General features: G+C 41.2%; 1 protein-coding gene across 1 annotated transcript in view; it reads right to left on the bottom strand.

The window, feature by feature from the left end:
* The window catches only part of LOC145413630 (nephrin-like), a gene marked incomplete at its 5' end in the record, with an annotated part of 296,625 nt that extends 288,893 nt beyond the window's left edge, over nt 1-7,732 (bottom strand). The window contains one exon of the mRNA XM_080283291.1: nt 7,585-7,732. Within this exon, the coding sequence (XP_080139417.1) occupies nt 7,585-7,732 (148 nt within the window). The remainder of the gene's footprint in view (nt 1-7,584) is intronic.
* Between the last annotated feature and the right edge of the window lie 15,811 nt (nt 7,733-23,543).

Genomic DNA, 23,543 nt, shown 5'->3' with positions numbered 1-23,543 from the left:
ACAACTTTTGAAACTTTCTTTTAGGATGAAAGAAAAAGTGAATATTCGCAAGCTCTTTTGAGACTTCATCACAAAATCTACTACATGCTCAGAAGAAGGTGAAATCATGATCTTCAGAAATACCATACGATGTGCAGTTCTATATTTACTCTTGGAGGCAAACTGAAATCTAGAAATATATTCACGATGACTCCTCCAAAATTTCTCCGACATGCAATAATATATGATGTGGAGCTTGAACTAATGAAGATAAATAAAAAAAAAAAAATCAAGCGATATATTCATAAGCTATTAAGCTCTTCAGTACAATGGCGTAATTTTACTTAGGTTAACATCACACGATTTTGTTCAAGTCAGGAAAGACTAAGAGCAAACGAGATAATGAAAGCTGCACCCAAACCCTGAAATGTGAAACTCTCCCATCAGAGAGAATAAAATAACTTGGAGATAGTCGGGATACACCAAATTACTGTCATTGTAATAAAGATTTTAATGGATTTGGATTCAGCGCGCGTCTCGCAATGTCTGGGATAATTCCTTTCTTTCATTTTTTCTTTGTTTTATCCTTTTTTTTTCTAACTGATGATGTGTTAGCAGATACGGCTACGAATTTTAGATGCACATATAAATTTGCAGTAGGTGTAACTCGCTGACTGTCTATTTACTGCAGAGGTGGCTTCCCTGCAATAATTAGTGAAAAACAATGGTCTACTGAACTCCCGACCCATAACTTCTCTCCCACACACACACTCGGCAGGTTCCTTTTAACCTCAAGCCATACTTCCCCCAACCACGGCCTCATGTGTCTCTCTTACCACACCCCCTCCATCTCATACATTCTCTCTCCATCGTACTTTCATTCCTCGAAGCTGCCTCCGTTCTCTCTTCCATCTCACTCCTCTATCTCTTCTCCACTCTCTTCCATACTCTCCAATCTGTCTCCATTCTGTCCTCAAACATACTCTACTACTCTATCTCTCCTTCGCTCTCTCTTGTATTCTCTCTAGCACCCCCTCTGTCTGTCTGTCTTTCTGTCTGCATGTCTATCTTTCTCTCTCTCGCCGCTCCTCTTCCTCGTCTCCATAATTTCTTATGCCTCTGTGAAATGTTAATGGGAATTCAAGCTGATGAAATTAGCAGGTAGCAGGCGTGTAGTGAGATCGTCTTTGAGGTGTGTGTGTGTGTGTGTGTGTGTGTGTGTGTGTGTGTGTGTGTGTGTGTGTGTGTGTGTGTGTGTGTGTGTGTGTGTGTGTGTGTGTGTGTGTGTGTGTGTGTGTGTGTGTGTGTGTGTGTGTGTGTGTGTGTGTGTGTGTGTGTGTGTGTGTGTGTGTGTGTGTGTGTGTGTGTGTGTGTGTGTGTGTGTACAAAATACAGAGATAGACTAACAGACATCAAAACCGAAAACTTAATGACAAGGTAATCATCATCATCATCATTAACGTTTACTGCACTTTTCTCGCTTGCCTGTGTGACCAGCGACGTACACGTATCTGATGGTAGGTCTCCAAGCCAGGCGATATGCTGCCTGCCTAGTTCACCCCGTGGCCTCACGATAGTTTCTCAGCGCATCGTCACAACCTCTTGTTTACCTTCCACCTGTTTTCCTATACATGGATCTATTTGCGTAATTATCTCTTCATCTTCTCTCCTTATATTAAACGGACATCAGCCCATCCTTACGAAAGAACTCACCTGTACTAGGCTACCTGGAATCACTTCTTGATACCTGGAGTCACATATTACGTAAGCAGCCGGCTCTATTTGCCCATGATGGTCTACACTTAAATTCGGTTGGCTCTCCTCGTCTAGGTCGTCTCTTGGATGATCTATCTATCCTTCTCTTGCCAGACGCCATAATCCCGTAAGGTGTGGCCATTTGACTTTGAGTTAATTGTTTTACGGAGAGGGGCACTAACCCTCCAACAATCCACTTGTTGACACGTAGGGAACACGTATGGTTTGGTTATATGGTTACCATCCAGCGTTGTAAATGGTTTCTTGGCTTACAGGAAACCATTTGGCATGTCACTCAATGTAAAGACACCAGTAAAGGAAAGAAAAGCAATAAGAAGTGGCAGGAAAGATGGAAGAAATAGAAAGAAAGGACAGGCACAGAAAAAGAATGATAAAGGCTAAGGAAAAAGTAGGTAGCACTACATCAACTGAGTGAATGATGGTCGCCACCAGAGGCGGTGCATTTTTTTTTCTGGAAAAAAAAAGAAAAAAAAAAAAACTCATCATACAAAGCCTACAGGCGAGTCAACATCGAAATCATGAATCATATACGGACAAATGGAGGCAAGGATATTAAGGCTCTTCTCGCGAATGAGCGTAGTCTGCGGTACAAATTTTCTGATTTAGAGGAATATGTTCTTGCTGAAGATCATGGTGTACTTGGCGTTACAGAATCGTGGCTCAACAATGAACACCGAGATATTTTTTTTAGCGGTGTACAACATACCAGGTTACAGCATTTTCAGCGGTGAGAGAAATAACAAAGCGGGGGTAGGTGTACTGCTATACTCAAGTAGGCCTTCATCCAGTCTAATTCCTAAGACCTCTATTCATAGTGTTGACAGTATTTATCTTCAGTTTAGAAATAAATCCCTCAGCAAAACACTAATTGGGTTAATTTTTCATCCGCCAGCACAGGCCAGTAACAGAGATCGTGAAATTTACAACCAAAGTGCTGAAATATACATAGCACCCATAATACTGTAATCGTTGGTGATATTAATTTACCGGTTACCAAATGAGAGGAAGCCCTATCTTGGCACACAGTGGTGGACCTGTACACTAACCGGCAAGAAAGTTCATTGTATCAGCTCGTAGACTGCCCAATACAAGGAGGTAACATATCAGATCTGGTTTTGGCCACATGGGAAAACTTAGTAAATAATGTTGTTGTAGGGAAAGAGTTTACTACTAGTGACCACTGCATGGCCACATTCAACATTAAATTCAGTGAAGACTATGTCAAAGCTAGTTATGAGAAAGTGTCTGACTACAAGAGAGCGGATTTTCAATAATTAATGGAAATAATTGGCTCTAGGTGGAATCCCATTGTTCGAACAGTAGATAAGAATGAAGCATGGTTATTATTCACAGGTACTTTCAGTAAAGCAGTAACATTATTTATTCCACTGTACAACAGACGGCCAGCTAAAAATATTAAACCTAAATGGTGGAATACGGATATTATGCGTTGCCTATCAGCTAAAAAGCTTGCAAACAAAAATTATAGTACCACAAAGAATCAAAGTGATAAACATAATGCTCTTCGTCGAAAAAAAAAAAAAAAGCAAGGTAGGAAAAGCTTTGAAGCTCAAGTTGTGCGTATCACTAAATCCAGCCCAAAAGAATTTTTCAGCATTATCAGAAACACGAAGGTGATATCACCAACAACTGGTCCACTAGTCACATATAATAGACAGCATACCGATGATGAAAAAGAGATGGCTAAAGTCCTCAGCACTTTCTTTGCATCAGTGTTTACTAATGAAAAGACAGATACCATTCCCACAGCTTTACTGTTGTCTTAGATGAAGGTAACATTATTAGCGACTTTACTGTTGGCGAAAATAATGTACGACTTGCCATTAGTAAACTAAAAGTGAATAAAACACCTAGGCCAGATAAAATATCTCCATGCATTCTGAACGAAGCAATGTATGAAATATTTAAACCATTAGCTAAGCAATTTAATAAATCACTAGGAAATGGTAAGGTGCCTCATGAGTGGATCCTAGCAAATGTAACTCCGATAATCGAAAAAAGCAACAAATCGCAACCCGAAAATTATCGGCCAATAAGCTGAACTTCAGTCGTGTGCAAGTTGCTGGAAACTTTTATCGGAGTTTAGTTGCATTTATATATAAGTAATCTCAACAAAGATTCACAACACGGTGTTCAGAATAATTGCTCTTGCCTTACCATCAAGCAACAAGCTTAACTTCAGTGGCGTGCAAGTAGTTGGAAACTATTGTCAGAGATAAGTTTAAGTACTGAGAATTAAATAATCTCAAAGATTCCCAACATGGTTTTTGGAATAACTGCTCTTGTCTTACGAATCTCTTGGAAGTCTTCTATGATATTTTCAATATATACTGTGAGACCACATATGCTTTTCAAAAAGCATCCGATAAAGTTCCCCATAAAAGACTACTTCAGAAACTGAATGCGCACAGGTTGAGGCAATGTGCTTCGGTGGATCGATAATTGGCTTACAGACGTAAACAAAGAGTCGCAATAAATGGTAAAAAACGAGACAGGAAATATATTACAAGTGATATGTCACAGGGTTCAGTCTTGGGTCCTGTTTAATTTTCAATATACATAAATGATATGGATGAGGATTTATTTCGTATAATATCCAAATCTGCTGATGATATTCAAGTTGGAAACAGAGCAGACACATCTTTACAGAGGTAGGCAATTCAGAGTGACTCGACCGACTGTTTAACTGGGCCTAAACCCGGCAGATGGACTTCAGTATTAGTCGATGCAAGTTGCGAAACATTGGAAATAGAAATGGAAAAGCCAGTTACACTATGACTAATATTTACCTTGACAATGATTCAAGAAAAACAGTCAGGAATTATATTAAATGATCTTAAACCAAGCAAACATTGTAATGAGGTTGTTAAGAAAGCCAACAAATTAATCGGATCCATTGGTAAAGCATTTGAATATAAATCAGAAAATATCATCCTTACCCTCCATAATTCTTTAGTACTCCCACGTTCAGAGTATTGTGTCCAGTTCTGGCGGCCTTATTATAAAAACCTCTGTCAGTGCAACCAAGGGTGACCAAAATGATACCTAGATTGAGAAATAAACTATATGGGGAGAATTACAATATCTGAATCTCGTTATCCTAGCTAAAGGCAGGTTACGAGGAGATTAAATTCATGTATTTATAGTTTTCAGATGTCACGATAACATGGCTATCAATAAATGTTTCACAGATGATCGCTCAAATTGGAGTAGAGGCAATGGGCATAAAATAATCGACAAACGATTCCAGTCGCATGATGCTAAGCATTTCTCCTTTAATAGAGTTGTAAATATATGGAACAAACTGCCCTCTAGTATGGTGAACTGTAATACTGTAATAACCATTAATGGTCGCCTGGGTAAGTATCTGACTTCTAACTCCCAGCTAAAAAATTTCTGTAAATATACATTTTTTTTCTTTTCAGAGCCCGGATGATACAACCCCCAGAACAACATCGAAAAATGTTGTTAACTTGATGTTACTTCCCTTTTCAGGTAAATAATACAGAATAAGATTTCCTTTCATTCTGTCCTATGAAATTTCCATGACAGTTTTTCTGTGCTGCATGATGATCCTTCTCACTATTTCCTGCCGGGTTCGGCTTGAGGCTTTGGTGGATGGGGAAGCCTTCTTGCTTTTCTATCCTTGTCTTGAGCTGATAGAATAGCTTTTGTCAGTTATAACCTTCCCTATATCAAACAGTCACGAAAAAAAAAAAAAAAAAAAAAACGGTCTGTTGCTGTTTGCTTTCCACTGTATTTCTTTGCACCTTTCAGCTGTAAAGAAACCTATACTTACATGTGATACGCATCATTCTCACCATACTCATTTCGTTGCAATCATGCTTATGTTTATACTTCACATCCATACAATACGGCACTTCTTATACAACATGTCTACAGCGTACCTTTTCGGAATGCCCTCTGGATGCCAAAAGTGACTATACATTATTCTTAATCAGTCACTTTTTATTCTTGCAGCTGAGTCAGTTCTGATGCCACCAACATCCCTTGTGAAGTTTCCTAGATAACAGAAGACTACATTCGAACGGCATATCATGTCCTAGTCTATTCCCCCCCCTAAATGGGGCCACTTAACCATCTCATGGTCAAGCTAACTCTAGTATTCTATTCCTGCTAACACCAGACGATTTTTATTAGGCAGGTTTTCACAGGATGCCGAGTCTGTTAATACTTGTACCTTTAACCCTGTCAGTCTCGATACAATTCTAGTATTCTATTTCAACTATCGCCAAACAATTTTATTTAGCAGAGTGATTCAAACGACTCCGAAATTATCAATATCAACCATCATACGGTCGGGACTCCTCCAGTATGCTATTTCAGTTAACAAGGAAGATTTTATTAATCTGAGAATGAGTTATAGGAGTCTGATTATTACGTGTCAAGACAAATGGCACGTTATAAAGCGAACAGCATCTTGTAATCTACGCCTAATACCAGAACATCTCTTGTGAATTCTTTGGTTATAATACAAGGTACTGAAGCCTCACATACTGTACACCCATTTTACATACACAACAAGGTATCTGTTTTAATCTACTGTCGCTAGCACCATCCATTCTCATGCACTCTATATACCTGTATTTATTCACGCAGGTAAACTGACAAAATAGACCACCATGCTGGACAAGGAAATGAGCACATGTCATCTCATGTGCATATTCTAATACGGAATTTTACTACAACGTGCGTGATGCGTGCGAGTATGTAAAAAGATTATATTTTTATTTGCACCCTCCAATCATGCTCGATGGTGGTCATTTTCAAGCTCATCTCTTGGTAATGATAGCAGTTTCCAAACGCTTATTGACGAGATGGGAACGAGGTTTGTATATCACAATGCTTTCACTTTATGAAACTGAAATGAGTTTTGTGTGCACCGTCACTGATTAATGAAGCTGTGAGGGATGACGCGGCAACACTGGGACATCAAGGGAGATATTTTAACACGTTATAAAACACAGTAGTAACTTTTCTGACCAATAACTCTTCCCACTCGAGGTAATGATATTTCTCCGAGTTTACGTATTATATTTACATTTTACACGTAAAAATACAATATGCAATATGCAATATTCATAATGAAAGCTTGGTAATCTGAGGCAATAATAATGTGAAGCATAATTCTCATAACGAATAAATCTACACCCTAACTCCTTATCCAGTTGGTGTTAAAATAAATTCAGATAAACGGAATACTAAGGCTTATGCAGTGACTCAGTTACATAAGCCAAATCTACGGTTACAACTACAGCTGGGTGTTTCTTTCTCCAGAAAATCTCCTAAACGTGCTTTTTAAAACAACTGATATATACTCAGCTGTTTCGTAAAGCATTTTAGTCAAAAGTGCTGACGAGACATAATTTATGTAATGAATTCTAAAAGAAATCTAAGCTCCCTGTTAATATGTTTCATTTATCGGAGAAAAATATGCAGTAAACAATCATGGCCAAGAGATGTGAAACTAGGTGACTAAGTCACATACTTTTATCAAAATGTGACAAGTTGCGTAAAAAATGCTCTTCCTACAACAAATAAATCGAGGCATGCTGCAGATTACTTCTCAAAAACTGTTATGAAACTCTTATGTGTCGATTTAGCAAACAGATGCGTTATGATTTGTTTGAACAGGTCACGGTGACACATTTTGCCATTAACTACGATTCAATTACTTTATGATCAGAGCACCTTAAATTACACTCTGATATCTGCAACACACTTAGAAATCTATACAGCAGCGTTCCACTCCAAATTCTTTTAAATAACTATGCAAGTGCAACTCACCAAGAGCGAATCCATCCTTGGTCCACTGCGCCTTGCCCTGCTGGTTGTCCACTGCGCACCTGAGGAACACGTCGCTCCCCGCACGCACCTGCACGCTACTGGGACGCTCACGGAACACCTGCGCATCTCCAACCACACCTGTAAATAGAGAGAGGTGTCAGATGGCGGAAATAGACGGATATAAACATAGGGAGGTTCTGAAGGTGGAAATAGTGGGGTATAGGAAGAGGTCTGTGAGTTAGGACGGGATGGAGTTTATGAGTGGGAAGTGTCACAAGACAGAGTGTGTGGAAGGGTTATAAAGAAGGATAGGTGTATACAAACGCAGGTGTTTAATGGAGTGGCTGAGAGAGGTATACAGAAGGAAGTGTCAGACGGGAGAATGAGGGGGACGTTTCAGGGAGTCCGATGTATGAGAGAGATACATAAGCTGGAGTACCCGAGGTTAAGTATAGAAAGGAAGGTGTCAGAAGGTGGAATGTCAGAGAGGGTCAGAGAGAGAGGGACGTGTCAGAAAGTGAAGTGTTTGAAGGGGATAGAAAAAGATCTATCTATCTATCAATCTATAGCCAGATGCCATAATCCCGTAAGGGGTGGCCGATTGTCTTTAAGTTGGTTGTTTTACGGGGAGGGGCACTAATCCTCCGCCAACCCACTTGCTGACACATAGGGAACACATATGGGTTGGTTATATAGTTCCCAGCATTGTAAATAGTTTCCTGACTTACAGGAAACCACAGGCTTGTCACTCAATGTACAGCCACCTGAAAAGGAAAGAAGAGTTATAAAAAGTGGCAGGAAAGAAGGGAGACATAGGAAGAGAGGTGGGTGGACACAGAAAGACAATGATAAAGATGAAGGAAGAAGTGGGCTGCACTATATCAAATGAGTGGATGATGGTTTCTACCACCCACAACCTAGCAATCAAAAGCTGTTTGGTAAATCTATCTCAGCGTCATCTCTCACTACTTTGTGCAGCTAGATCATCTTAAATAATTTTCTCTCGTTGTTGCCTTTGGATATTTTGCTTTTGAAAACAGACGATTTAGTTCAGCTTACGGAAATCCTAGTAGTTAAAGGATTAAAACTACTACACTTTCTCAGGTGAAAAATCGTCTGGTGTTAGCGTGAGGAAATTTCTCAAGTGCACTACACCTGCTCGTTAGAGGGGTGGATGAAAAGCAAGTCAGGTGTGTGAGAGAGACATTGAACGGAAACCTCCAACACTTCAGTGCGGTAAGCAATTAAACATCGTTATGCAAAGATTCGACGACGCTCAACGTATGCAATGTGTATTCTTGCGTTTCTCTATGTCCAGTAATTCTGAATGGGTACACATCCATTCTGAATCCATTTAATTTTATTTCAATAAGCGACTCAGGAAAAAATAACACCCAGTTAGCGAAACAGGATATGCAAACATTATACTGCAAAACCTTTTTATCCTGTGCGTCAGAAACTAAAACACATAAATAACTTTCTTCTCATTTTTATTCCCTGTACTGTATTTTTATTGACCTTCATTAAACCTGTACACGAGAGAGCAGGGGGAGGGAAGCGGGCAGGTGGCATGTCTGAAAAAGTTATAAAAATCTGGGTGTAAAAAGTTAGAGTTTTTTAGGCACGTTTTCTCATTCGCTAAGTTCTAGCCATCTCTTCTTTAACAATTTATTTCCGTAATTGTCAAAGTAATGCTCTTTTGTACGTTATTTATGCAACGTACTTAAATACAAAATAAATTACATACTTGAGGATGCAAAGGTAAATCTATATATAAGAAACTGTGTCTGTCCGTGTGCTTGTCTGCTATGGAATGGAGGGCTATCTTGAGGGCTCCAGAGGGGTATAACAGAGGGAACTTTTAACCAGGGAATGTTTTCTGAGTTGTAAAGTTGCTACAGTTGCTGATGGCCAAAAACCAAACCTATTCAAGTCACTGATCAAGTCTACATGGTGAAGCTTGAAGGCCAATTATTGCAGTGTTTAACTTTCTCTCGGTGTGGGTGACAGGGTGAGTAGATGGATGGTCAGGGTAAGTGGGAAAGTAAGTGGATGGGTGATAAGGGTGGTGGGAGGACAAGCTGGCATGTGGGAGGGTGATCAGGCTGGGTGGGTGAGTAATGGAATAATAGGTCCATGGGTAAGTGGACCGGATGGGTGGGTGGCTAGTGGGGAAATACAGTAGGTCCGTTGGGTGAAGTGGTCCATGGTAGGAATAGGTCCATGGACAATATATCCTTGGGAAAATAAGCCCAAGAAGAAGCATAGGCTCAGTAGGTAAATGCGGGTCCCCAGGTGTCGTCTACCACAAGGGGGGTCTGTATGTACGATTTTTTTTTCTTTCTGCAAGGGCATGCCAGGTTCCCTTGGATTAAGAAAAAATATTTCATTAAGGAGGATGTGCCAGGAAGCCTCTTGAGCTGCAGGTAATACGATCGTTTGAATCTCTGCCACATGCACAAATAAACTGATAAGAAAGAAGGGTAAGGAAGGTTCCTAATCTGACGAGAATAATCCCAAATCAGCGAGAATCTGGCGGTGCATTTCATCTAAGTGCACTGACATTTCATTTGAACAAAAAAAAGTATTTCAGTTGGGTGCCACATTAAACTTCATTTGGGTGTTGAGTTAAAATATAGTGGGCAGCAAGGGGTCGTGCAGACATCCCCTGTGGTGCGGCAAATGGCAATTTTGGTCAATCTTACAGATTTCCGTGAAATGTATATCACTGGGTACGATACTGAATTGTGCAGCTACCCACTTTTTTTTTTTTTTTTTTTTTTTTTAAACTGAAATAGGCGTAGTTTTGGAGAAATAATTGTCAGAAGTTGCATTTCTGGTAGGAACATGAAAATTATTATGCGTACTGGGGCAGACGAGACAGGCTGTAAACAGGCTTTTGCCAGTCTCCCTGCTCACCAGGTGGCTTGCCAGCTCTCTCCGCATGCTGCAATACGAACTTTGGGCACTACACCCATTATTTACCACCCTACTTCTACTCCATTACCTCCTAATGACCTTACATTTCATTTTATGTTATTCTAAACAATTCTGACCCACGACTGCCTTTCCTGGGACGATAATATTGCGGAAAATGCATTACGAAGTGCGTACTTTTGAGTCAATGTTAATGATGCAATGTAGCAACCGGGCTCAAGATAGGGGGTGGGAATGACAGTACCCTAATACCCCATAAATTTGTGCCACGCTGATCCCTCTAGAACCTTTCTGGTGTGATGTTGAAAATCTCACTCACAAGAGATACGTCGTAGCTTTACGAGACACCCCCACAAGAGGTATGTCGCAGTCCACGGGTTAAAACCTTACCTATAATCAACAAGAAAAGGCCATAACCACTTTGAATGAAAGAAAGGCATGCAGGAGAAGAATGCTTATTGCCCGCCAGAATATGCTGTTGATCAAGTCCAAGATCTTGGCCATATCTTTATACCCTGAAGGTTTCAATGTTGATAGCTCAAGAAGTTCATGAGATATAATGGTGTTAAAGGCGGGTGATAAAAGCTAGCTAACCTTTGGCAGCCATTTTGGTGACCCTGACCTTGACCTCAAGTGCCCATTTTCGAATTCGGCAAAAATTTTGGCCATATCTTTATACCGTGAAAGCTTCATGTTGATAGCTCAAGCTGTTCATGAGATATAATGGTGTAAAAGGCGGGCAAAAAAAACTAGTTGACCTCTGGCAGCCATTTTGGTGACACTGACCTTGACCCTTTGTTCCCATTTTCGAGCTCGGCCAAGATTTTGGCCATATCTTGATACCCTCAAGGTTTCATGTTGATAGCTCAAGCCGTTAATGAGATATACTGGGAACACACACACACACACACACACACACACACACACACACACACACACACACACACACACACACACACACAGAGGCCGGCAAAAACATCATCGTTCCGCCTTCTGAAGGCAGGCTATAATAATTGTTTGCCCACATACGAGTAATGAGGTTAGGTTAGGCTAGTACCGATATGCTGCCGCCCAAATGATGTGGTATACTGGCGGCCATATGAAATAATAGCAAACTGGATTTTGCCCACAAATGAAATGCGGCCGCATACGGACCCTTGATTGACATGCGCTTAAAAATGAAATAAGGATAAAAATGTTGTCGAGAATTGGTAACTTATGAGGCGTCAGGATCAGATATTGGCGGGACAGTGGCGGGGTCGACAGGGGAGATATATGAAACTGATAAAAATGTCTGGGTGTGCCTTTGACTGACAGTGGGGAAAAGAACTGCAGAGGAATTAAATTAGGCCAGAGAGGTGCCTTTCCTCACTCCCAAACGTCCTGGTGGAGGAGTGACGAGAAGCTTGAAGTTAAATGTCACAGGTTAGTGAAAAATAAAAAAAAATATCCCAAAATCTATCTATCTATCTATATACCTAGGCTGCTTCCCCCAAAGAAAGGGAGGTAGCCGAGACAGGACGACACACTCCCCATTTACTCATCCATTCAAACACATTCATTCGCATCTTAGCCCCAAAGGGGAGAACGGACAGATCCTCACCGCACCACACCGCACAAGGGTCAACTGCGCAATGCAATCAGTGACATCCGCAGCAGGGCCCGACAGCAGAACTGGTTTACCCCAGCCACATCATAACAGACCCATCCCCTTACCCACACCTGACCTGACTAGCTGATCAGACCAAATGCGGGAGAATATCCCCTCAGGGCTGCGTCATCACTTATTCATTCACAATTTCTCTCCATTTATTTCTGTCACGCACAGCCACTCTTCCTTGCTCAACAGACATCCCTCTCGCATCCAACGCTCTCTTCACACTGTCCATCCATCCTATTCGTGGTCTTCCTCTCAGCCTTACACCTCTTACATCAGATCTAGTTATCTTTTTCACCAATCGCTCATTATCCCAAAATCACTGAAAAAAAAAAAACTTCAACCCGAGGACGTCATATTGTTTTTTTTATTTTAACCCTGCCACCTCCGGGCGATTATATTCTGCTAAGGAAACATCTCTTTGGCCAGTATTCTCATCGGTTATGGAAGCTCCTTAACACCTTTTCATAAGCGATTTATTTTGCTTATTACATCTTACTATCCTATTCTGTATTACATAAATCTTTCCTATAATGCCACACTCCGCATAAATAACGTACAAATGGATAATAACCAGCCATATCCCAGAAGAAATCGCTAAGGAAGAGGTGCTAGTGAGCTTCCTTACCCAACGAGAATACAGGGATATATGAAGGAGTTAAACAATATGAACTAAAACATGTCATTGATGTGAAGAGGATAACACCGTCAGGGAAGTCTCTCTCTCTCTCTCTCTCTCTGATGTAAAACTTGAAGAGCCAGTGTAACAGCCCAGATAATAAAAGAAGAAGAGAAATCCAAAAGTCAAGAGGAAGAATCTAACTGGCTCAAAGTCAGAAGAGAATATGATTAAACCAGCGCTACAGGAAAAAATACAAGTCAAAACTCAAACAATAAAAAATCTGTCTCAGCTTAAGGGGGGAAGAATATGAAGGTGGGAAAAAAAAGAATGAAATGGTCAGAGGTCAGATTAAACACGATAGATTGGTCAGAGGCAGAAGTAAAAAAATAATGGAGGAGGTATTGTTTTGTCTCTCTCAGTATGACGTAGCCTGTATGTATTTCGTTCTTAAGACATACGATTTTATTCACCATTAGGAAGTACGTATTGCAATGAAGGCATACTTTGTGACTGTTTAATCAGCGTAATACGAAATGTCATCTAAAGCTATAATCGTCTCGAGATTGGACGGATAATAATAATAATAATAATAATAATAATAATAATAATAATAATGATAACCTTACAACACCGTACTGATAATGTTAAGATCCACAAGGGTGAGACGGGGAGAAGTGTGTGGGGTTGAGATGAGTGATACTGATTGGTGAGAGATGAGAGGGGGGCGAGTGATGGAAGAATGAGGGTGGAGGGAAGCATAAGGTATGAAGATGTGGAGGAGTGAGAGAAGAGGGATGAGAGGCGAAAGGGTGAAAGATAAAAGAAAGAGAGGTGAGGGATTAGATGTGAGAGGGTGAGAGGCGAGGCGGTGAATGGTGAAAGGGTGAAGGGGTGAATGGTAAGAGGGTGAGGGGTGAATGGTAAGAGGGTGAGGTGAAGAGGTGAAAGATGTGCGGTTGAAAGGTGAGAGGGATGGCACGTGAAAGGGTGCTATGTGAGGGAGCAAGAGGTGAAGGGGTGAGAGGTAAGGGGGTGATGAGTGAACAAGGTGAAAGGTGAGAGGTGAGGAGGTGAAAGGTGGGAAGATGAAAGGTGAGGAGGTGAGACTTGAGAAAGTAAGGAGTGAAAGGTGAGAGGATGAGAGGTGAAGGAACGAGGTGAGGGGATGAGAAGTGAAGGAACGAGGTGAGGGAGCGAGGGGTGAGTGGGTGAGAGATGAGGAGGTGAGACGTGAGGGGGTGAACGGTGAGGGGGTGAACGGTGAGGGGGGTGAACGGTGAGGAGAAGAAAGGTTAGGGGGTGAAAGGTGAAGGGGTAAAAGGTAAAAGGATGAGAGGTGAGGGGGTGAAAAGTGAGGGAGGTAAATGGTAAAGGGCTGAAAGGTGAAGAGGAGAAAAGTGAGGGAGGTGAGAGGTGAGAAGGCGAAAGTCGAGGAGGTGAAAGGTGAAGGGTGAAAGATGAAGGGATAACAGGTGAAAGGGTAAGAGGTGAGTGGGTGAGAGGTGAAAGGGTGAGGTAAGGGGGTGAAAGGTGAGGGGGTGACAGGTGAGGGGATAAACGATGAGTAGGTGAGAGGTGAAGGAGGTGTGAGGTAAGGGGGTGAAAGGTGAGATGGGGTGAGGAGCTGAGAGATGAGGGGGTGAAAGTTAAGGGAGTGAGAGGTGAGAGGGTGAAAAGTGAGGGGGTGAAAGGTGAGGGGGGGGTAAAAGCTAAGGGCGGGTAAAAGGTAAGGGGATGAGTGGTAAAAGGATGCGGAGTGAGAGAGGTGAGGGGGGGACGGATAAGGAGTGTCCGGGAGTGAGACGAGGGGGAAGAGTTGCGACTGGAGAGTAAAGAGAAAGACAGGTGAGAATGAGGAGTGAGGAAGGAATGGGGTGAAGAATACAAGGCAGTGGTGACAGGAGAATGTGAAGAGCAGAGGATACGAGGTAAACAGTGTGTGTGTGTATGTGTGTGTGTGTATGTGTGTGTGTGTGTATGAGAGAGACAGACAGACAGACAGACAGACAGAGACAGATTACAGGAGACGAATGTGAATTAATGGAGAAGAGATGGAGAAAACGAGAAATATAAAAAAGGAGTAAGTGGTATGGGGAGGACTGGTGGGGTTGGGAAGGACGAGAAACAGAGGATGAAAACCGAGGCAATCAGACGAAATATCATATAACAACCCCCTCGAAACTGTCAACATAAAATTTTACACCAAAGTTAGCACGCATTTCCAAGGCAATAAAAAAGGAGAAAAAATACGAGTTCGTACATTGACACCTGAAATGAATTCTGATCTCTCCCTCAAGCCAAGCATTTAGGGTCTTTTATGAGGGTTTACTTAAAGATGGAGATCCGAACTTCTTAATTAGATGTTCTTTTAAGTTACTCTAATTGTGGCAAACGGATATCGGCTTCATTAACCCCTTCAGTACCAGAACCTTCCCCCATGTTGACAAAAATCGTCCACATGTAGTCGGGGTTAATTAGGTATTGTTGTGATTTGCTTCTTAATTTCGCTAGTGTTTTTATACGCTTAGATTTCTATCAGTGGTGTATGTCTGTCTGTCTATGTGTTAATTTTTACGGATTTAATATTTAATAAAAGCACCATACTCTCTGTCTGTCTGTCTCTCTCTCTCTCTCCTTCTCTCTCTTCTTATACACATACACACACTTATACCCAGAAACATCTCTTCCTCACCAACCCAAATATTTATACAGGCACATATTCAGACATAATGGCAACAAAGTCTCTCTCTCTCTCTCTCAGAACTTACGAGTACTCCCACCAGCACAGATCGTACAGTTTTTATCCATCCATTTGGCGTGCCTGTTATGTTTCCACTTCATCACGCAGACCCCTAGGCTTTCGTCCATCCGTTGCAGTTTCCGGATATATTTATTGAGAAAACACATATCTCTAAGTTAAAAATAGCCCTACAATACAATGGAACTTACATATATAATAAACTGGAGAGAGCACGTGAAATATAACTACAGGAAAATTTGATACTGCATACTGTATTAAATGCTGTATGGCAGTGAGACCTGGGCAGTGAAGGAGGAAAACATTCGCCGGCTCAGACGTACAGAAATGACAATGATTAGGTGGATGTGCAGTGCGTCCCTGCGTCCAAGGCCTGGAGGGGCTGGGTTTACAATGGAAGAGTTGAGAGGTAGGATGGGACTGGAGTGTATTGGTGTTGTGATGAGGAGAGGTAGATTGAGGTGGTTTGGACATGTGGAGAGGATGGGGGATGATAATTGGGTGAGGAAGGTAAGAAGTGTTATTATTGGGGGTGGGGTTATGAGGGGTAGACCGAGAAAGACATGGGACGAGGTCATTACGTGTGACCTTAGGGTTAAGGGACTGAACAGGGAGGCTGCAATGGATCGTGCAGCGTGGAGAGCCGCCATTAGGTGACCAAGGCCGACACATGCAAGCATGTTGGAGCCTTTAAAAACGAAACATGAACACAGGTAAACAGTTAAATCAATAAAAATATGTACAGCAATTATGAGTAAAAATCAGTGATGGAACTGTATATTAGTAATATCAATTAAATAAGTATATGAAAAATTAATCAGAATGGGTGAATAATTAGGTACACAGAAGTTAAAAAGGAAAATTAAAAAGTCATTGAGTTATGATTACATGTCAATAATAAATATATGGTAACCAAACTTTTAAAAATGGACAAAAAAGTCAAAAGAAATCTCTCTCTCTTTCTCTCTCTCTCTCTCTCACACACACACACACACACACACACACACACACACACACACACACACACACATAATCGAATGCAGCCACTCACAGGAGCCCTTCATTAAGTCAGACAGAGAAGGGAAGCTAATTTTCCCACAACAGAATCCCCATCATAGCCTCGAAGAAAAAGTGAGTGAGAGAGAGAGAGAGAGAGAGAGAGAGAGAGAGACAACAAGGCATTACCATGTATTAGTAAGACACCCAACCTGGTGATGAGCTGCAAGGATGATGACAAAGGATAAACAGACAGACAGATAGGTAAAAAGACAGACAGACAGACAGATAGCTAAAAAGACAGACAGATAGACAGATATGTAGACAGATACACATATACAAAAAGAAAGCGACTGACAGATCGATAAACGAACAAATAGATTTATTGAGATATACAAATATGTCGACAGATGCCCTAAAACTTATTTATAGATAGACTGATCGATCGAAGTACGTACCAGAATTTAAAAAAACTACCTGATGGGCGAGGAAAAATGAAGCAACAGGTAAGAATAATAACAGCATGAGTGAGTATTTGTTCTACCAAAAAACAATAACAGAGAAGAGTAGCAATATCGGTAAGAAGCTGTAACTCTAGGCTCATCTGAACGTGAACCCCGTGGACTGCTGGCTCCAATTCCCTTCCCCTTCAGTTCACCATCATTCTTTCGGGCAACAGGATGGGAGTTAAGGGACGTTTGTATAACTGGGTAGAAGAGTAGCCCAGTTGTATCAGTGCCATCCCATGAAGGCGTCCCTCTCGAGCAATCAATGGACGAGTGACTAAAAAAAAAAAAAAAAAGATGAATAAATGGAATCAAGACAATGGAATTACAAAACTCTTAACACCTTGAATCAGACTATGCACACTCTAATCTCTTCTTGCTATCTTGAGACGATCTCATTCACCTAAGGAAAGGATCACCGTAATGGAATTATTAAAGAGATAACAAATGCGTCGCGGCCCTATCGGACCGTTCAGCATTTGCTCAAATGAAAGCCGTTTCTGGACAGCGCTTTGTTTTGCTCGAAACCTATAATTTATGCGTCGACGCAAGAGCAAGTACTTCGCGACCCGATTGTTTAGTACCGTAAACAGTTGAAACAAGGATGAGTCAAAGCACCCTGCAGAAAATATCACGCGACATAAAGCATCTATGACGCAATTTCAACCATCCTGCCAAGTTTAATCTAAATTCTTTCTCCAGTTTTGTCTGCGCCACACACACACACACACACACACACACACACACACACACACACACACACACTTATAATAAACTACTGCTTGCCCGCAAATATCTGCGGAACTAACTAATAGCCTTTCCGTCACAAAAATGTTTGCAAATAAAACTGCCTCTGTTTCCATGCAGTTATTGAGCCCACAATGACCAATTCTGACCGAGAAGTCGAACAAATGATTTTTGCTTATTTTCGCATGTTGCGATTTCCGAAAAAAATTGCGCCGTCGCGTTGCGCGCTATGGACCACATTTTTTGTTTGGTATTTTTCTGACACTCCCTGGACCTACACCGACCTAATGCAAAAACAGTTAGGTCGATACCTATCACCGTTCTCGTGAAGGAAACAAACAGACATTCACGTACACTGCTTAACTTTATCATTATATTATATTCTTTAACTACTTCTCGAACAGAACACCCTCCTAAACCTAATAAGATCACATGAGAGCAAGAAGAAAACTAATAAGTAAAAAAAAAAAAGGAAAGGTTACCTTACTTAGTTAATGACAAAAAAAAAAAATGATAAACGCAGTGAAAACCAAGTGAACAATGAGGAATCAGAAAATGAAAATTACATACGAGATGCAAAAGAAAACGACAAATATAGTGCAAGAGATAAAGGCTACAATCTCTCTCTCTCTCTCTCTCTCTCTCTCTCTCTCTCATTCTGTACATCCTTGTCCCTTCTTGCTCTCTTTCTTTCCTTTTCTTTTCTCCCCACGTTCTTGTCTTTCTCCTCTCTTCTCTTACCTTTCTTTTTTATTTTTTATTTCTGCTCTCCTCTCAGTTGTCTTCCTTTCTCCGTTACATTTTCTTCTCTCTCCATCCTTTCTCCTCCCTTCACCCCTTCCCCTTCCCTCCAACCAAGCATCCCTTCCTCCCCTCTTCTTCATTTAACTTCCACCCATTCTCAGTTTTAGTGTCATTTTCGTCACCTTTCCCTCTCCCCTCTTACATCCTTTCTCCCCTTCCTTTCCTCCTCATACCCCTCCCTTCTCTCTTATACCGTTCCTCCGCTCCCGTTCTCCTCATACCCCTCCCTTCCCTCTTATATCGTTCCTCCGCTCCCGTTCTCCTCATACCCCTCCCTTCTCTCTTATATCGTTCCTCCGCTCCCGTTCTCCTCATACCCCTCCCTTCTCTCTTATATCGTTCCTCCGCTCCCGTTCTCCTCATACCCCTCTCTTCTCTCTTATATCGTTCCTCCTCTCCCGTTCCCCCGCATTCACCTCCTCTCTTTCCTCTACCCTTCCCTCCCACTTCCTTCTTTCTTTCCTTCCTACTTCTCCCTTCTTCTATTTCCTCTCCATCTGGCTTTCTTTTCTTCCTTAATTCATTACCAGTTTTTGTCTCCATCGCTTTACATCCCCATTCCATCCTCCCTCCCCCTTCCTTCTTTCCTCATTCCTTTTTTCCCTCTCTCCTTCCTTCCTTTCTCTTTCCTTTTTCCCCTTCCTCCTTCCTTCTTTCCTTACTTTCTCCCAACTCCGAATTTGTATTTCAGTCCTTCCCAATTTGTCTCATTCTCATACCATCAACCCCCTCATATCTCTCTCCAGTCCTCCCATTCCTTCCTACTTTCCTCTCCTTCTCCAACTTCTTCTCCTTGTACCGTTCATGCATTTCCAATCTCACTTTCGTTATCAGTCCCCCCTCCCTCTTATTTCCTTTCCCTCTCTCCCTCTCTTCTCATCTTCCACCTCCCTTCCTCCCTTCTTCCTCTCGTCTCTCTCCTGTACATCCTCCCTCCTTCCTCTCGTCTCTCTCCTGTACGTCCTCCCTCCTTCCTCTCTTTCCTTCTTTCACTCGTGTTCGGTTGACTTTCTTCCCATTTCCCACAGCAGACTTATTCTCTTTTCCCTTCTCCCACTCATCCCTTTCAAATATCAGTTTCCTCTTTCCCTCTTCCTTCCCTCAACCCCCTCCTCCCACCTGTCCCTTTCACACACGACTCATCCTTATCATCTTTTTCTTCCCCTCCTTCGTTCCGTCCCTCCCTCCCTCCTTCAGTTTCTCCTTCCCCTCACGCGATCCCAGGCGTGACTAATGAAAACCAGGAACGCGGCTGAACGTCACTTGAAGTTCCCACAGCCAACAACAAAACACTTGACATATAATTAGGGGAAGCCAGGTGAGGGCCTATGGGGGCTGGAGGGGCTGTTCGTCTTTAATCTTATTTTCAGAAGAATTTAACCCTGTCACTGTTGGGAAGCCTCCTGTGTTCTATTCCACCTACTGTCAGACGATCAGTTGGGAGACTCATATGATTCTGAAAGTGATGGTTCCTTCACCGGTATCCCTCCCATTTTATTACAACCAACGCCAGACGATATCGTTCAGCTGACAGTGAGTCACAAGAGTCTGACAATGTTAACTATTTGTAAATCACGGCATCTAGGTAACAATAAAAAATCGGTGCAAATCTTGGAGTGTTGTCGGTGTTGTTTAGATAATTTTGTCTGCATGGAATACAAAGTATGTAGAATCAGTTCTCCCCCCAAAAAAAAAAAAAAAAAAAAAAAATCCCCAAACACCTCTCTCCCCAAAACACATGAACACCATTGTATTGTAAGAACTTTTTTTTTTTGTTCAGAAAGTGTGTGATAAATCGGTGTTACAAGCAATCACGCCAACACAAATTTAACACAAAGAAAATTCAGTAAAACATGAGTCCCTGATGGAGCCGGAGGGCGGGTAGTGTGAAATGTGACGGGGTGTGAAGGTGGGGTGTACACCTGGGAGGGAAGCTGACAGTATAATTATCGCACTGCAAAACGTCGTATATTTTCTTTAACATATACTGTGCTTCCGACATACAGATTATTTTCCTTTCTCTAGTGCTAATGATGTGAATTGTACAAAGAAAATTCTGACTTCTTTCGGTTCTTTATATGTGCTAGTGAACGTGCATTCCATACTCTGAATGATGGAATTATTAGAGTGAACACAGACATAAAGGTAAAAATCCATAATTCATCAAGTCTGTCTCCTCTGTTTACGCAGTCGCTGTTTAGATTGTAAAATATTAACCTGTTCAAGGACGCATTTTTCGTCGTAATCTTACAGCACCATTTTTACTTTAACATGGCCTAAAATTACAATCTCATCTTTGTGAATACTGAGTTATAAAAGATTAGCATTACAATATGATGCTAGTCACGAAACGGTGCTATGAAAATGTCGCAGAGTCGTAGCACTGTCCTTTTCTACCACTGAACCACGTCAGATAAGTTGCACAAGAAAAAAAAAAATCTGGGTCAAGTTGAAGTGAACGATCAACAACACTGACTGCATACCCAGCTTTGGGGTCACCTTTTACAGCAAAGGGATTTAACGTAGACTGTCGCTAACCTCTTCACTGCGAAATACTTCCCCATAAGGTTAAATAAAATTGTCCGGAAATATAATATGAATATAAAAGTCCGGAAATATAATAAGAATATAAAAGACATCATCGGGGTGAAAGCGCTAGTTTGCTCAATGAAAATAACCCTCAAGATGGTAAGCTTCATTGGCGAGAAAAGGAGCTCACGAAGTGACGCTTCCACGTTCGATCAGTTTACATCTCAATAAAAATTATTCCCAACATAAGCTTCAGCGGGGTAGGTATGGAAGTCACTCAGGCATCCGTGGCAACCGATCTAATATTTCTCACATTACTGGCTCGCGTCAGCATCACCGCCAAAGGTTAATGTGGAAGAGGAAACAGGGGAATAATAAGCGTTTCCACTAGCTGGCATCAAAACCTCAGCACACAGCAAGCAGATGATCATTTTTGCTTATATCTTGCTACCTTGAGACGATTATATTCAGTATATGAGAACCTTTCTTAGTAAACCGTTAATGAATGTTAAGTTTATTCTCTCCAGTTAAAAAAAAAAATCACGAAGAAAATCGTCCACAGGCATTCTACAACTGCTTCGATGTTATGATGATGATGTTTTCCACACTGATTAGGGCTGTCAAAATACAACTCACGAAGGAAAAGGCAAACAGTCAAATCTGAACGATAATTTTTGACGCAGGTGACGATGATGAAGCGTGTTTGGCCTCTCAATGTGGTTGCAGACTACCCTCTGTAATGTGTGATGCTGGCTGACTGACTCGAACAGCACATGGCGTCACGTATTCCTCCTACAAAATTGTGTGGCTTAGTTTCCTTTTTGTGTATTCCAGTTTTATATAATCACTTCGGTCTGGCGACGTTTTATTATTTTTGCCAATTCCAGACGATTTCATTCAGCTTTGGGGAGTTGTTTTGTAGTGAATGGGAAAATGAGGGCGACGTGTAACCTCTCACTCAAGACGTCACCTGAACAAAATCGTCTGAAGTTAGGCTGAATAAAATGAAAAAGTGTGTCATCGGAGTGAAGTGATTATGGGGGTTCTTCTATACCGAATAAAATCGTCGGGGGTAAGAAAAATAACATAAGGGGGAAATGAAGACCGTTTTTCACCACTTCACAACGCAGGGTCCCGTTAAGATTAATACAAGTACCTGGAGATAACTAGGAGATATTGTCATGCGTGATGTTAATCAGTGGGTTAATGTGACACAGCAAAACAACTTTTCTATAAGCACTAAAAAAAAATAAAAGAAAGATTAACCCCTTCAATTCGATGACGCACTTTTAACTAAATTCTTATTGCTACATACGAACACTTCTTCAACAAGGGGCTGGGGGGACATCTTGCAGTGAAAGGGTTAAAAAAGGTATATCCAACTCCTACAGTTCATAAAATATCTCCTACTCTTAATTACATCTAACTCCTTTCTACAGATTGAAAAGTCGCTTCTAAGTTAAATGAAACCGCCTGGAGGAAGGAAGAATAAAATATCAGATTCGTCGGACTTAAGAAAAGATAGTGGAATATTAAGGATGCCTGTAGGTTTGAAAAATATCTATCTATCTGTCTATCTATCCAGGCAGCAAAGATGATCAAATTTTTGGTAAACAGATGATTAAGTTTTAGGTGGCTAAACAGACAAGTACATTTTATGAAGAAAATCACAATACCCAACTAAATAGAATAATAGAGCTTAGGTAGCAAACTATAACAGAAGAATGAAATTTAGGCGTCAGACAAGTTTATTAAATTTGGGGAAGAAAACTGGAACAGATTATTAAATTTTAGGCAGGAAACCAGAACAGAATATCAAGAAGCAAACTCCAGCAAAAGAGAATGACAGGAGTCGTGATTTCACAATGTTGTACGCTGTTCAAAAGGAAGACTTACACCCACATATGCAGAACATTTATACCGATATATGAGGGCATAATCCGCTGCATAATAAGGTAGAAATCAGAAGACAAGAGGGTCCTGCTTCTGCGAGACACTTCAAGATGTGCTTCTATAAAACGCTTCAGGATGTGCCTCAATAAAACACTTCATGATGTGGCTCAATAAAACACTTCAGAATGTGGCTCAATAAATCACTTCATGATGTGGCTCAATAAAACACTTCAGGATGTGCCTCAATAAAACACTTCAGAATATGCCTCAATAAAATGCTTTAGAATATGCCTTAAAAAAAAAAAAAAAAATCAGGATTTGCCTCAGTAAGACACTTCAGGATTTGCTCGCGTTCTAGCACTGTCAAAGGAGTTAGCATCTTTGAGCTAAAGAAGTCAATGAGGAATCTGAAAGAGATTTTTTTTTACACACTGATAAACGCAAAAATTTATCTTTGGTGGCAAACTAGAAGAGAATAGGATTTGGCTGGTATGAGAGCACTTGAGGATG

The sequence above is a fragment of the Coenobita brevimanus genome, chromosome 97, assembly GCF_032717465.1.
Source record: "Coenobita brevimanus isolate Jiangsu-jjx chromosome 97, ASM3271746v2, whole genome shotgun sequence".
In the NCBI taxonomy this organism is placed as follows: domain Eukaryota; kingdom Metazoa; phylum Arthropoda; class Malacostraca; order Decapoda; family Coenobitidae; genus Coenobita; species Coenobita brevimanus.
The sequence above is the reverse complement of the archived record's forward strand: the minus strand, read 5'-3'. Positions and strand labels throughout refer to the sequence as shown.